General features: G+C 35.0%; 1 protein-coding gene across 1 annotated transcript in view; it reads left to right on the top strand.

Moving 5' to 3' along the window:
- LOC106641329 (uncharacterized) overlaps window positions 1–15814 on the top strand; it is a 232788-nt gene that overhangs the window by 63316 nt on the left and 153658 nt on the right. The window contains exons 4-5 of the mRNA XM_089591752.1: window positions 1808–1943; window positions 3770–3903. Coding sequence (XP_089447878.1) covers window positions 1808–1943; window positions 3770–3903 — 270 coding nt within the window. The remainder of the gene's footprint in view (window positions 1–1807; window positions 1944–3769; window positions 3904–15814) is intronic.

The following is a 15814-nucleotide window of genomic DNA, read 5'->3' on the forward strand; positions in this document are numbered from 1 at the left end:
GTAAAGTTGATGTCGGAAACTAGGATTGGTCAGAGCGTACAGGAAAATGATACAATAGTTGAATACTGAAAATAACATGAGATTTATTATTATAGCTAACATCTGGAGAGCTGCATTTTACTATATTTTAAAAAACAGTGGTGAGTGCAACAATCATTCTCATTTTACAATAAAGAAGCGTGTATGACGGTTATTGACAACGTGGATTTAAAGCGAACATACCCTGTCAAGCAGGGATTAAGTACAATGATATGCTGGGGTGGGTAAAAATATCCATATATTATGCTCTATGCAAGCGCAGATCTCTAGGAGAGTTTGAGAGCAGCAGTGCCTCGTGACAGGTGTGTGACTAAATTTTGGTGCACTTGCCAAAATAACGTTGGGTTCGCAGAAAGAGAGTTACAAATGCCTTGTTGCCGCTTACGTTAATGGCCTCCAACGAGCTCGAGGGTAATTGGAGAGCAGCTCCTTAAGCTCTGCCAATTGATGCGCTCGCAGATATTGAGGAGGAAAGCTCCGTTTAAATCCAAAGAGATCAGTTCTCTGTACACAAGGTGCACATTCCAAGGAGGGCAGCTTCTAGACGTGCAAGGAGGTCAGCTCCCAACCAACGATCCACTTTCAGTCTTATGCCTGATTACATCAACAAATTTCTAACATCTGTACATGTCAAAAACGTAAATGTAAGTGGTGAAAAGATTATTTAATTATGAATTTTGATTAACACTACAGTACAATTATGCGGACTTCAACATAATTTTCTTTCTCTCTTGTGACTATGTCCTGATTATATAACTGACCTTACGAATTTTTTTTTATCAACAGTTATATGTATTGTATTCATATCTATGTGAAAAATCTTTTTTACTGACTGATATGTAATAACTATGAATTGTATGTTTTTTTCTAACATGCAAAATCATTGTTCGAATAGATTACCTAGAATTAACAATTTTTTATTATAATTTTGATTACATTACAAAGTTAGGTGCCTTATTAAATGGATACTCCTGTTACAAATTAAGTTTATCTATAAATTTTTTCTGTCAGCTTTTCTGAGATTAACAAGGCTGTTTTATCCATAATCATCAAGAAAATTTACATCATAGTGTACTTAAACTTAAGTAATCTAGCTTTAAGTTGCTGAAAAAGATGTCAAAAAATAAAATACTTATGTTTTGGTAAAAATTTAATTTTTATAGACGAGTGGCTTCAAAAATTCTTGAAATTTGTTAAATAAGTTTTAATTTTTAAAAACAGTTTTTTAATGTTTTTTTAGAAATACTTAAAAACAAAGAAAAAAAAGTCGATGTTTATTTTGTGTTATTACAAGCTCCTTTTATTTCATTTAAATTTTATATCACATGTAATGTACGCATTAAGCCATACGATGTTAGGAACAAAAAAACAAATTATGAGGTTTTACTACAAATTTAATGAGTTTATTTGCTTTTAAAAACCTCGAATTTGATGGCAGGTACTTGAAATGCTTTTTTTGTAAACATAGGATTACAGTAACTGAAATACACCTTCAACATTTTTGTAAGTCTTTACAAAATAGTGTAAAAAAAAATCTTTGTAGCATTTACGAAAAAGTTATTAAAAGGTCGTACATATTTCTATTGTGAACATAATGCTTATATCTGATAAACGTTACGCAACACTGTCATGAAAGTATTCTAAAATACTTATAAGAAACGTGAGTCATATACGTGCATAATCAAATAGTCTTAAAGTACATAACAGTAATAATAAAAGAAACTTCATAAGCTGAAAAAAATTAAAACATTTCATTATGTATCAACAGATTTCAAACTCAAACATGCATGACGTGACTCTTGACAACATCCAGATAAATCACACTGGGCGCTATAAGTGTGAAGTGACTGAAGAGGCTCCACATTATGATACCAAGATTCAGATAGCTGACATCCTTGTTGTGGGTAAGACACAGAAAAATTTTTGATACAATACATTTAAATTGCTTTTTGAAAATATTCTATTTTCAATGCATACTGAGAATCAAGATACATACATTTTACATGCATATAAAAATATAAACGCATGTTAGCATTCGTATGAAGAGCAAGAAGACTAAATATGCGAGATACTTTCATAAGACTGTAATTAAAAGAAATTCAGGATAATATTAATGCTCTTATTAATACAGCAACTTATAACAACATTAATTTTTTTACATAGTATCATTCTAAAACTATTTTCAAAAAAACGTATCATCTTACATGCTTTCTTATGTCCCACATTATTATTAAATGAAGAAAAATTGCATTCCAAAAATAATAGCTCCACATAAGAAAGCGTACAAATAGAATCTGACATACTTAATCGTGAGATTCTGTAGGAATAATAAAAACGTTACAAAAGATTCCGTAATACAGCCTCCTATATCCCTCTTACTCTAGCAGGCTTTTATGGGGGCAAATATTCACTATACGCCTAACTCAGGTGAGCCTACCGAGTAAAAAGAATAGTTTTCTTCTGACATGGCCAGACTGCATTATAGAAAAATTCAAATTCAATTAAATAAAGGACCATTAAGAGTGAATTAACCATATAAATCAGTAATTTAAGTGTAAATGATGGTTTTGATGCAGTAACAAGCTTCGTTTGGTATTGTCACGTATCTTACGAGATTAAAAAAGAAACAAAACATGATCGTGACTGTGTGAGCACAACATATAAAAGTGTATAACTGTATGTTTGTACTTGTGGAAGACAATGTGTGTACCAAGCACATAGCGAATACTTCTATATGAACACTTCAAGAATCTATCTCAACGTACCCTCACGTTCACCTCAATAATACTGGAAATAGTTTAACTTGATTTTTTAATTAGCAAGTAAAATTTTGGAATGCTACAAATCTAATCTCAATTGTTACTCATTAAATAACAGTTATTACGAAATTGCTTATTGTTATACAATGAACATGGATCATGGTTTGGTTACTAATTTAGTGTTTGGATATTAAAGGTGGCTTATCCGTAAAATATTCCTGCTAAGAATTTTTTAACCGTTACAAATTATCTATTTAACTATAAGATAGAGGTATGCTGTCTTATTTATAACCCTATATTCTAAATAACTGTATTAATATTTTTCCTTCACTTAAAATGAATCATCGCTGAAACGTGATAATGTTACGTATATACCTCATATCTCTATAGAATCTAGAAAGGTGATTTTGTACCAGCAGAATAAAAAGTTTAAAATATGTGGTTTGTTGAAGTTGTGAAAACAAGTTTTTTTTTTAATTTTGCTTTTTTATATGAGTAGTGATAGACAACAGATGAATTATTTACAAATAGACATAAATAACTACGCAAAAATACATTCTCATTGGTTTTAATGTAACACGTGCTTATACGGACGATTGACATATTTTCTGTTGTATGATTTTATAAAATGTTAGTATATAGACGAAAGTTAGATCAGTTTTATTTACTGTGCTTACTAACTGTTATACTGATTTAAGCAATTTTATGCAGGAACATTAATGCAGTAGCTCCTTTGACTATATCTTAAAAAATCACGTACATAGGCCCCTAAAATGTTATCTAACAAAGGACAAGTTAGCACTATAAAAACATTGATTCACATGTTTCAGATACTTGCTTGCTTGTAACATTGCATTGCATTTGAAAAAAAAAAAGTTTTTATAAATAAACCAAAAAATTATAAGCTTAACTCAATACAAAATTCAAAATGATAATCAAGAGACAAATCGTATACTTTTTATGACAAGCAGATGTGCCTGTGTTGGAGCCAAAAATTACAGTAGATAAAAAGCGTCTACCAGCTGGTGAAACCCTTCAAGCAAGCTGCCAGTCCGGTACTGCTAGCACGGCACCGAATATTACGTGGACTCTCAACGGAGCACCCGTAAGTATCATTAGAATTGTCCACAAAACTTCAAGTTTCTTTACCTCATGGTAGAAGTTATTTGAGTTTTTTTAAGGTCTGATACATTTTTAACCCTCAATCGTTTTCCCTTATTCTACCTTAATTTAATTTTTAAGTTATCTCTTTGCTTTGCTGCTTACTAATTATTGATGTGTGATTTGATGTACCTTAGGCTTCTTTGGCTTTTTATTTGTATACTTTATTCTCTAGTGATAAATTTTTAATGTTTGAAAGATTTATATAGTTTTATAAAATAATGCATTTTGATACATTGTTTTTTGACTTATACGAAATAAACGTATCACAAGTTAATGTTTTTTTTTTGTAGATTTTAAGATACATATACTTAGATTATTAATACTTTACGAAATTTATCAGTGCTACAGGTTTCCGTTACCTTGTGCAATTAAACATGCTATAATTGAAATTAAATGCAAAATATTTTGAAAAAATAAAAAAAACACAGATTCTTTTTGACACACTAGTTTGATATAAACTATAATATACCATAAGTAAATGTGGTCGCACTGCTGTAATCAAATTTAGACTATAAGATATTTCTCAATGCTATTTTTCAGATCCAGCACAATGTGACTTAGTTATTATATTCATCATATAAAATAATTTGTTGGTAAAAGTATCATAAATGTCATAACTTATAAAAAAACTCTTGTAAGTTTATCCACTTGTACTTGCTTATTTTTTACTAATATTTGCTGCAAAAGCAATGGATTGTACTTTATCACAATATGGTGGAATAGCTTCTCTACAGCCTTTCCGTGATTTTTTTTGTTCTCCAACGGTAGAAGTATCATGTTCTCTGCCAGGTAAAATTTTGCATTAACTTCTACAGAGAAGCATTTTTATATCATATACTTATTTATTAACGTGAAAAAAAGACACTTTACGCAGGTATCTTGAACAATAAAAAAAAAAGTAAGTTTTATCATGAATGGTACTTTATTAAAAGTACAGGATTATCTGCTACAGTCATAAGCAAAAGATAAGAATTTTACTTTACAAAGTTTGTTTATCTCTCAACCGTAAGGTAGGAAGCGTTAGATGATTAGTAGAGAGAAAAAAATTACTTTAGATTTTGCGTTAAAAACCGATAAAAATACGTTTTTATAACTTTGCTCATTATTTAGTACACTATTTAACATAATTTTAATGCTAATTTTTGTACAGAATATCAGTTCTTTCTTTATAAAATTTTTATACTTATCAATTGAAGATGGATTTTTCTCTTACGCTTATTGAGCTTTTTAAAGATTGATATTAATAAAATTAAGTATTATTTTGAGTTTTGATAGAAATACTCAGAGATTAAAGTAATTCTTTCAAATAATGATTATTTTCTATTTCTAGAATTTTTATAGATTAGCTAAAGAGATTCAATGATCTTATTATAATGAAACAAAAAAATTTCTAAACCATTTTTGTACTATCTGCACATGGTTTGTTAAAAGTACCATAGTTGGGATGAAAATTGATTACCAATTCATTGGACTATACGCTTAATTTTCCAGGCCTAATATAGTTAGTGTTATAGAGAACAATTATTAACTGAAAGTGGCTCATGAGTGACAATTGACGTTACGGTTCATGTGTTGTTAATTTTCAGACATTCAGCCATTTCTACCCAATACTCTTTTAAGGTACTCGCTAAGCATCTATGTCAGATGGCGCCGTCGAGTAAGAGAAAGTGTCCCTCGCTAAGGTCACCAGAATGCATGGAGCCTTACAGAAAATTTTTTCAATCAATTTAAAAAAAAATTATAAAGAGTGGACTGACTAAATGAATCAGTGCTTTAAGTGTGCATTATATCAGTGAACATTAAAAAATTTAGTTTGATCTCGTCATGTGTACTACAAGATTGGAAACAATAAACACATGAATTGCGACTGTAATAACACAGTATACATGAGTGTATATATATGCTTGCACTAGTGTGGAGTTCAATAAACAGAAGTACTGCTTACATTTATATACTACTCACAACACAGTGTTCAATAAAAGTAAATACTAATGACAGGTTGGATTAACTTTCAAACATTCATATTACGTTTCCGTGGATTACATGTGTCCCTTAAGCTGTCTACAGGTGTTAGCATATAAATGCACTTAAATATTCTGTGTTTCCACAGTCGCAATCCACGTTTTTATTTTTTCCAATCTTGTAGTAAACGTAATAACACCAAACAAAAGTTATTCATGTACAGTAATGTAATATACACGTAAATGATCAATTTATTCGGTCAATTTACTCTTGATAACCTTTTTTTAAATTTATTACAAAATTTTCCTATAATGCTCTATGCATTCTGGCAATCTTAGTGAAGGACAATCTTTCTCACTCGACGGCGCCACCTGACAGAGGCGCATATCGAATGGTAGTGAAAGTAGAATCATTTGAAGATGACATTTAAGCTTTAATGACTATCTTTATAACAATTGCTTCTTTCTTATGTGCCAATCAGAGAAAGTAAAAAATAGTGGTAGAGTATGAAAATCGAAAAAAGCTCATCGAAAAATTCATTGTTATAAAACGTTAATTGTAGCCAAAAAGTAAAAACCATTTAAATATTGATAACCCTGAAAAACTCTGGTAGTATTTTAACAAATATTTATTTCAACTCATGCTAACCATGAGCGTATCTTAAAATTTATGTGTGTAGGCGTGAATGTGTCATAAGTATTTCTTTACTAAGAAAAGCCCTTATTATACGTCCATGTCAGTAAAATGTACCACCAATAATTCTTACATCTTTTTAATTTAAATGTTACCTATAGGTTTAAGCGCCTGAATCTCTTTAATATTACCAGAATTTTTCTATCTAATGTTCATGTAGAACATTGTGATAGGCTTAATACTTTGTCAAACACATATTGACTTGAAGGTCCGATTGTAATGAGGACAAGTGGTGACCTCTCTTAAGGAGGTCCAATCCCTCGCTACAGTCTGTGCGACGCTCTTTATGGTCTGGTATGCCGTCTGTCTTTCTGGCTCTTCTGTGACAACATAACCTTTTGTAGTTTTTCCTGCAGGTATTAATTAATTTCTTTTCTCACTAGTCTTCTTGAGATTTTCAATAAAACTAAATATTATCATTAGATCCTTATTTATCGTTAATAAGGTTTTTATCTAAAGTTCCTTGTTGATAAGCGAGGTAAATGCATTAGTAGTGCTTAAAAACACAACAGCTCATCATGGAAAAACAATTGGAAGGGGTCAGTGGCGCGGCATAGCGAGGGGGTAAGGCCGCCCTGGGCGGCGTGCCGATTGAGCGGCAGGTGGGCGGCAAGAGCTCCACTATAAAAAGTTAAAATCAGAAAAGAAAAAGAAAGGTCCTCATACTCACTACGTGGAGTGTGTGGTACTATGTAACTTTAAAGTATCTATTCTTTGATACTTAAAGTATAGATACTTTATTGAGGTATCAATGACAGTCAATCAAGATCATGGCCAATTCGCACTCACGGAAAAAAGTTCTTACCGCTATAGGAGGTGTATAAGTACACTGTGACTGGTGTACTCATACAATGTGAAATTTCATTATTATAATTATATTTAATTTTTAATTTTGTTGGGCTGAAAATTATGATTTTGTAGGGGTGGCACAGTTTCTTCCACCCAGAGCGCCACAAACCCTCGTAACGCCACTGGAAGGGGTGCTACCTCATAACAGATGGCTGCTGCACTAACCACACAGTGCGCAGAGATTCGTTGGCGTTGACCATAGGCTCTCCATCGTATAAGAGCTGCATGTAATCCCACTTTTGGTACGGTAGCAGTCCCGGCTTAGTAAGAGTACTTCTGCCATGTAAGTAGTGGTAAAGTAACTCTACTATGTTTTGGTATGCATGAGCTCTCACTATTAGGAGAGCTGCTCGTTTAATATGTCGTGTCTTTTATTATAAAAAAGATTGTTTTAAATTCATAATTTTACTATATAAGAGAGTCTTAAATTTTGTAAAATTCACTTGATGTAAGAAATGTTTTACAAAATACTCATAACACATGCTAAATGAAAATTTTATTTTTTTAAATGTGTTGAGTATTATTAAAAAGTGCCTGTTTATAGCTAATACGATTTGATTCAGAGGCTTCATTCAGCTGTTGGCTGAATTAATTTCTTAGGCTGTAAGGTAAATACAAGCTTGATATGATGCAAAATGTTATAATTAATGAAAAACATATTTAAAATTAAGAAATTACTATAACATTTTGTTACGTGGAAAAACCAAAAGGTAAGGAGGTGCTTCGTGAGCACGATTAAAAATTTGAAACCTAAAAGACTTTTATTCAAGATACTTATTTATAAGGCAAAGACGCGTGTGTGTTCCCAATTAATTGCCCGATCTCTGACTCAAGTGTCTATCTAATACGCTTCTTCTCTCCGTTCTTTCTGTCCGTCTCTTTGAGTGTTCTCTTCGTTCTCTCTGTCTGTCTGAGTTTTTTTTTCGTTCTCTCTGTCTGTCCAAGTCTTCTCTTCGTTCTCTCTGTCTGTCCGAGTCTTCTCTCCATTCTCTCTGTCTGCCCGAGTCTTCTCTTCGTTCTGTCCGTCTGTCCGAGTCTTCTCTTCGTTCTCTCTGTCTGTCTGAGTCTTCTCTTCGTTCTGTCGATTTTGTAGCTTGCCGGGCCTTATATTACCTCATTCCTCTCCCGTCGGTACCCTCTTGATAAAATAGCTTCGTGGTCACCAGGGGGAGTTAGTATGATATGCCTAGCATATCGTACGTAACACGTCCGAGGACGCGACGTCGTCGCCCTTGACAACGCTGACTGTCTGATGTGTACGGTACTGAGCCTGTGGATATGTTGTGAGTGTGCGTGTGTGTGCTGTATTGTATTCTGTTGTTTGTGTTGTTTATGTAGCTTAGTATCCTACACTCATTCTTCCATTCTTTTAAAGAACCGCTGTTCCCCTTACATTAATATTTTTGCTCTCACAATCGTTTAGTCTACTCTCATCGTGTGCTGAGTGTATAACAATATTGTTTTCATATGCGCTTTGCCTTACAAAACAATTATATATGAAATTGCAGCGAAGCGGGCTTCTGTTTCCGACTACTTTACATTAAGTGTGGTTTTACAATGTGGTTTTTTTTTTTTTTTTTTTTTTTTTTTCTTTATTCTCTCCCTTGCGCTTGTTTATCAAAAAAGAGAAAAAAAAGATTCCGTACAACCTTATCATCAAAAGAAAAGAAAATTTTATTGTCCTACGGACTGCGTCCCTCGGTATAGCCGAGCGACTCCCGGTGCTCATTCTCTATTATGATTGTTATTATTATTCTTATCATGATAATCATAATTATTAGTCTTACAATTACTGTAGGTTATGATCAACGACAAAATTTTATTTTTTTTTTTCTACATAATTAAACTCAATACATCTTTCTTGTTATTACATATTTTAAAGAAAAGAAAAGTCTTTCTTAGTCCCATTCTTCGGATTGCGCCCCCGATGCAATCGAGCGACTCCCAGCGCTCATCCCCGAGGCTCACGAATTCTAATTTTGTATCACGGTCACCGACAATTCTAGTATCCGTCTAGAGGATTCCAGTAGCCTTTCTGCTCTGAGTTCTACTGTCGGTGTAGTTTGAATTACTGCCAATTCTTGTGCTTCTTCTTGAACCTTCTGTTTTCCTGTGAACATTCTATAACATATCAGTAGTAGGGCCCCCTGATGGAAAAGGCACTTATACATAAAAAAAAGAAGCCCCATGCCAAATTCATTAATCCTGTAATATAAAAAGCTGTTAGCTATTAGTTACCAACCCTAATTTCTGTGGTAAAAACTTGTCCTAACACTACTTATACTTCATCGATAGGTATTTATTTAAATGTATTACCGTATGTACCTTACTCTTTCTCTTATGTTTCCCCTTTATTTGGTTAGCGTTGAGCTGCGAGTGTGGCTCTCTCCTCACATGTAAAGTATATAATAATAAACGTATATCTTTTAATCCTCTTTTTTTACTTTTTTTGTATAATTATTGTAATTTATTTAAGTGTCTTTGTCAATATGGATATTTTTCTCTTAGTTAAAAAAATTCTCCATCGTAAATATGTTTTATTACGTTATCTTTTATTTCGCATCAGCTCTACGTACGCATATAAGTCGCTTATTGAGTTTGTGAATAGTCGGATATTATATTATGCGCTCCATTTTGCCTGAGGGGTCATGTAACATATTTAAGAACACTGTTGAATCAAATAGTTTGACGATTGGTTGTCTTACATTTCACTAGTATTTTTTTCTGGTCGAGACAAGCTTGGAGGTATGAATTAAAAAAAAATCATTTTCTGGCAGTGAAGTTTTGACCCGTATCGTACATATTTCTAATACTTTTCACCCATACATTTTTTTATATAATGTCTCCCTCATACTCCTCTAATTTTTTTTTTTATGTGGTTAGATTTAGGAAAGGATTTATGAGGGTATTTTTTTTTGTCAACAACCACTCTTGACGCCGTAGATGTATTTGCTAAGTTAGTTCGCTGCTTTTTCGATATTTTTTTTTTTTTTTTTTTTTTTTTTTTTTTTCTTACAACAACAAAGCTTTCTTTTTTCCTCTCTAATGTCTAGAGTAAGTGTACTTTTTAAGATTTTTGCGTGGCGACTGAGTTTTTAAAGCTGAGCTTCAACTCTACTTGCGTCACAGCGTGATTTTTTTTTTTTTCTTTTGCGCCAGTCGAATCTCCGTGTGTGGTCCTTATAGATGCAATTTAATTTTTTTTTTTTCTTGCAAAAGCAGGAGCAGCTCGTGTACACTGCCGCGCAATATCGTTATATAAGTGACAGCTTATGTGATTGCAAGCGTCTTTTATTTTTTTTCAGTTAAGCATGTGGGTTGTAGATTCGTATGCCTTCTCTCCAATATCAACGACCCTGTTTAAATGGCCTAATAACGTTGTCCTTCGATGGCCAAGTTCTCAGAAACACTGCCGCACACTGGATGTGGTCGATTATTCCTCTCGATCGTCGAGCGGTGATCTGGGTGCATTATTTTTAGTCTCCCTTACATGAACGATTAAGTACTGATCTATGTAGTTTTTTCAAAATTATGCTATTTTTGAGGTGGACAGTTTGACGAACGGGCTATGTGTTAATTAAGACATGGTAGTCGATTCTATATCTCGTTACAATTATGTGTGGCATTTCAGGTGTTGTGGTTATCAGTATATCATGATGGTAGGAGTGGGATTGTTTCTAATGGAGAACGATAGCAGGAAGTAAGAAGAGGAGGTTTAATTTCTCATATTTCACGTGGGCTCGTGGGCCTTTTAAAAAAAAAATTCTATTTTTCCTAAAATTATTTTATTTATTTTTTATCATTCCTCCATGCTCCTCTCTACCTAACAATGATTGCTAAAATTTTTATTTTTTCATATATATTCTTTTTTTTTTTTTTAATAACGAAGTCAATCGGGTAATCAAAAATAAAATTATTATAATTTACAAGTATATGTCAGCTTATACGTCTGTTTTTTCCTTTTCATTTGTCTTTACCATCCATAATTTGTACATTTGGCCTGTGAGTTAATTCTACTCTTATTGAGTACGTCTACTCACTAGAGAGTGCCACACGGGCACCTCATTCACTTTGCTATTTTCATTCACGTTACATCAAATCACAATAGATTAATATTATTATTGCTTTGTTCATGCGTACCTTTCCATTAAAGTTGTTTTTTTTTTTTTCAAATCTAAGTCTAACGTATGTGAATATCTAGTTTGCGGCGCGTCCGGGGACTGCGAAAATTTTAGCGAACCCTAATTATTTTGACTGTTGGTTTTCACTAACTATTTTATACATGATGATGCTCCAACCCTAAAATTGTGTATTTACCTGTAGGTACCCACGTGAGCCTGCATCGCTTGAGTCGCGACCCTGAAGCTATGTTCCTGTGTTAAACATGCGTATGGGCTTCGGCGACTGCGTGAGTCACGCTTACTGCTGAGTCCGCTTGGTTTTTTTTACTTCCTTCTCTTCTCGCACCATATCTCTCCGATTCAGACTCTCTCCTTATTATCCTCGTGCTGAATTTTTAAGACGCATGCTTTTTTGATTTTGTCGACATGCACCACTCTTACTTCGTCATTCCTCTGCAACTTTACATCATGACTCTTATAATTAATCCCTGTTATTTTGTATGGGCCTTCGTACTGGCAATTATATTTCCCTTTCGACGGCTCTCTTAATATGTATGCCATTTCTCCTTCCATAAAAAATTTGGTGTTAAGTTTCCTGTCGTAGTAATATTTGGATCTATACTTGCTTTGTACCTGTTTCAGCACTGCTATTGTTCGCATTTGTGTGAGGGTATCTGTGATTTGCTCAAAGTATTTGCTATACGTTTGATCTGTTCCTACACGTTTAAAGCTCGAGGGTATACGTGCTCTCTGTCCGAAGAGTAACTCGTACGGAGTGTACCCCGTGCTTTCATGCTCAGATGTATAATATGCGAGCATGCATAAAGGTATTAATTCATCCCATTTTTCGTTTTTGTTGACGTACGCCTTAAGATACTTGCATAGCACATGGTGCATCCTTCCTATTGCTCCATTACTCTGTGGATGGAATGCTGTGGTGCCGATTTTATCAATTTTGAACAATCTTGTGAACTCTTCCATTGTTCTGTTCATAAAGTGTGTCCCCCTGTCTAATAATAATTTTTCTGGGGCTCCAAAATATGCCATTAAGTTGTTTAAGAGAGCTTGTACCGTATCTTGCGCCGTTGCTAGCTGTACCGGCGCTAATACTATGTATTTTGTCAGCCAGTCCTGGATTGACAATATATGCGTATTACCATGGTCTGAAGGCTCATTTATTGGTCCATAAAAATCTATTGAAATTTTCTCAAATGGTCTGCTCGGTGTGTCAGTAATAAGCATCGCCTGTTTGGTTTTTACTCTTACCAGTGTTTTCGTTTGGCAAGATTCGCATCCCGCCACAAATTGCCTAACTTCGGGTTTCATGTTAATCCAGTGAAAATCCTTTGCTTTTCTATTATAAGTTTTGTTTATCCCTCTATGTCCTCTCACCGTTGACTCATGGTACTCTTCAATAACTTTGAATCGTTGATCTACCGGATGCACAATAAGCGTGTTTGTGTACAGAGTAATTATAACATTCATTTTCTTGAAAATTTCCTCGAGCTGCTCAATCAAATACATCCATTGGTTTGTGTCTAGAATCGCGAGGTCCCTTATTATCCCAATGTTTTTTAAACTATTGCTTTTTACTAATCCCTGGAGTGATTTTAAGCATATCTTGATGTCTGTCCGTAACGCCCTGTATCGAAGTGTTTTTTCACGTACATGCGCATGACCGATACTTTCCTTTTTCTAGAAAGCATGGCATTTCCGACCGCCCTCACTTTGTGATTCATCATTATTGGATCAATGTATCCCCGCTCGTAGAGCACGTCAATTGTCTCTGTATCCAGGACGTTTTCCACCACTGTACAGAAGGCTAGATTGTCTAGGTATCTGAAGGGGTGATCTTCTACTTTCTTTACTTTTTGAAATGGAGGGGGGTTTGATCCATCGCCTGGGACCCATGGTGGCTTATCACGCGGTAGTCGGGTTCTGCATACCCTATATTTATCTAGCGCGCTGAAGTTCTTGAGATCACTCCTCTCCTTTTGATCGCTTTCGCTTTCTTCGACTAGAGCTTGGGTGAGTCCCCTGCTCTCTTCTTCGTTTTCCGAGGCTATTGTCGATGTGCTATTGGAATCAGGTGGTGGTGGAGGAGCAGGTGGTGGTGTATCCCTGTCCTCGTGCACCTTCTCTGTTGCGCTCTCTCCCTCTTTTCGTGCGAAATTTTCACTGCTCCTCTGTCTCTCTCCTTTTTCTGACTCATCATTGGAGCTCTCCCCGTTGCTCATACATCTTACATCACTATCTACTGTTTCGTGTCCTTCTTCGCTATTGCCCTGCTCTTTAGTGCTGACTCTAGCATCGTTCAAATCTTTCCCGCCAGTCAAGCTCTTTTCACTATTTTCTTCGTGGTCTGTTGTCAGATGGCTGCCTTCATCGTATTCTATCAAAGCCTGATAATGATCATTTTTGAGGCGTATGTGTTTAAATGTTTCCCTTTTTTTCTCTATAAAATGTTGAAAGATTGTTCTTTCTCTTGATAATTGAAAGGGGATGCATATGTTTACTTTATGTACTTGAGAAAATACAAAGACGCATTCCCCATCCCCAAACGCGTGGCTCTCCTTTAAGATATTTTTTGTGCCCTCTGGTTCTTTACATTTATTTATTCATTCCGAGCTAAGGAGCATTTTTCTCAGTCTGTCCTGTGACATTTTCAATCCGTATAAAAGTATGAGGCAATGAAAGAGACAGCTTCCATCCCTGGGTACATCAACTAACGTGAGCCTCTTATTCGGCTCTGCGCAAGAATCTCCACATTCACGAGTCACCCTATCTTTCCCTTCGCTCATTTTGACCAATGTTGCATAATTTTCTCTTAACTCATTTGTTGGTGGCGAATCGTCCCTAATTTTCATGTTCTCATTTCCTTTTTAGTTTTTACTGTCCATTAATACTTTCTATTTTTTCTACTCTGTCGTTTTCATTTTTCCATAGGTCTATTCTTAATCCTTGTTTACCTTCAACTGCTTGTTTTTTAACGTCAATTAGGACTTTTGCCCGAAATCCGTCACTAAGGCCGTCTATTAGGTCGTAAAGGTGTGCGTCATGTTGGATCGCGCCGTTTACGCGTTCAGTATTATTATATATGTTGGTGCCGTCGGTGAGTGGCCTATTTATCGAATGCTCGTCCCATGCTAGCTCCTGTTCGCTCTCTTTTTCCTTTGGTTTGCTTCGTGCTTGGTCGGCTCTCTCCATCACTTCGACCTCCCTGCTTTCGAAAACGCCTTTCTCCGTGATTTCGGTCTTTTCTGCTGTTTCGTCTGTTTCCGTCAGCTTTCGGATATCGCTTGCATCTTCTTTGCCTCTTTATTTCTCCGCCGTTTCAGCTGCTAGGCTTGCTTGTATCAGCTGCCAACCCCAATCATCATGTTTTAGACTATGGTTTTCTGAATCATTAGTTGTTATTATTGGTGTCCCGCAGTTTGCAATTATAATATCTCCTGATGGACTTTCGTTGTGTTCTGTGATAGGGAATGGTGCTTGCTTCCTCGTAAGTGTGTCTAATTGACGCTTACGAGTTTTCCGTTCTTTTGGTCCAATTTCGTTTTTTTCGATTGCTGGTGTGCTCGTTGATTTTATTCCTTGTTGCATTCAGTCCTGCCTTCGCATATAGGCTAATTTGTCGTTTATCGGCCCTAGCGAAATAATTTCGTCTGTTCTTTCCGTGTCTGTTTCCGTTTTTAAATCACTAAATATAATGTTTTTCCTTGGGCGACCTCGTTTTTTCACGGTTTTCCTCATCTTGCTTAATTTTTCGCTTATTTCCACATTTCCCTTGGACTTGGAGTCTTCGTTGCCGTCAACTTGGCCGTCTGTTCTTATATTGTGCATATTTCCATCCCATTTACCGGAATTTTGCTTCTTTTTCTGTACTTTTTCATCTGAATCTTCTGAATCCAGATAGGTAATTTTTCTTTTTTTTGTGTTTCTTTGAATGCGCTTATTACGGGTCGCCCGTGTCTTAAAAATGCGCGCCAGAGGTCCATCGCTATCAGCCAGTCCTTCTTTCTCTTGTTCGTCTGCCAGTTGATATAGCTTCTGGCATGGCCGTTCAGGATTCTCTTCTCCCTCCTGTAGTATTGGGTTACGCAATAATGCGTCGGGTGGTCTGTTATTTATGCCCAGACAGTATATAACTTCAAACTCATATCCTCTCAGTTCCGCTTTGAGCCTGTTGAAACGAATGTCTGGTTTCTTAGACGAGTGAAAGTGTTT

The sequence above is a fragment of the Copidosoma floridanum genome, unplaced genomic scaffold, assembly GCF_036245765.1.
Source record: "Copidosoma floridanum isolate Cflo_tuat_1 unplaced genomic scaffold, Cflo_Japanese_pri ptg000013l, whole genome shotgun sequence".
NCBI classification, from domain to species: Eukaryota; Metazoa; Arthropoda; class Insecta; order Hymenoptera; family Encyrtidae; genus Copidosoma; species Copidosoma floridanum.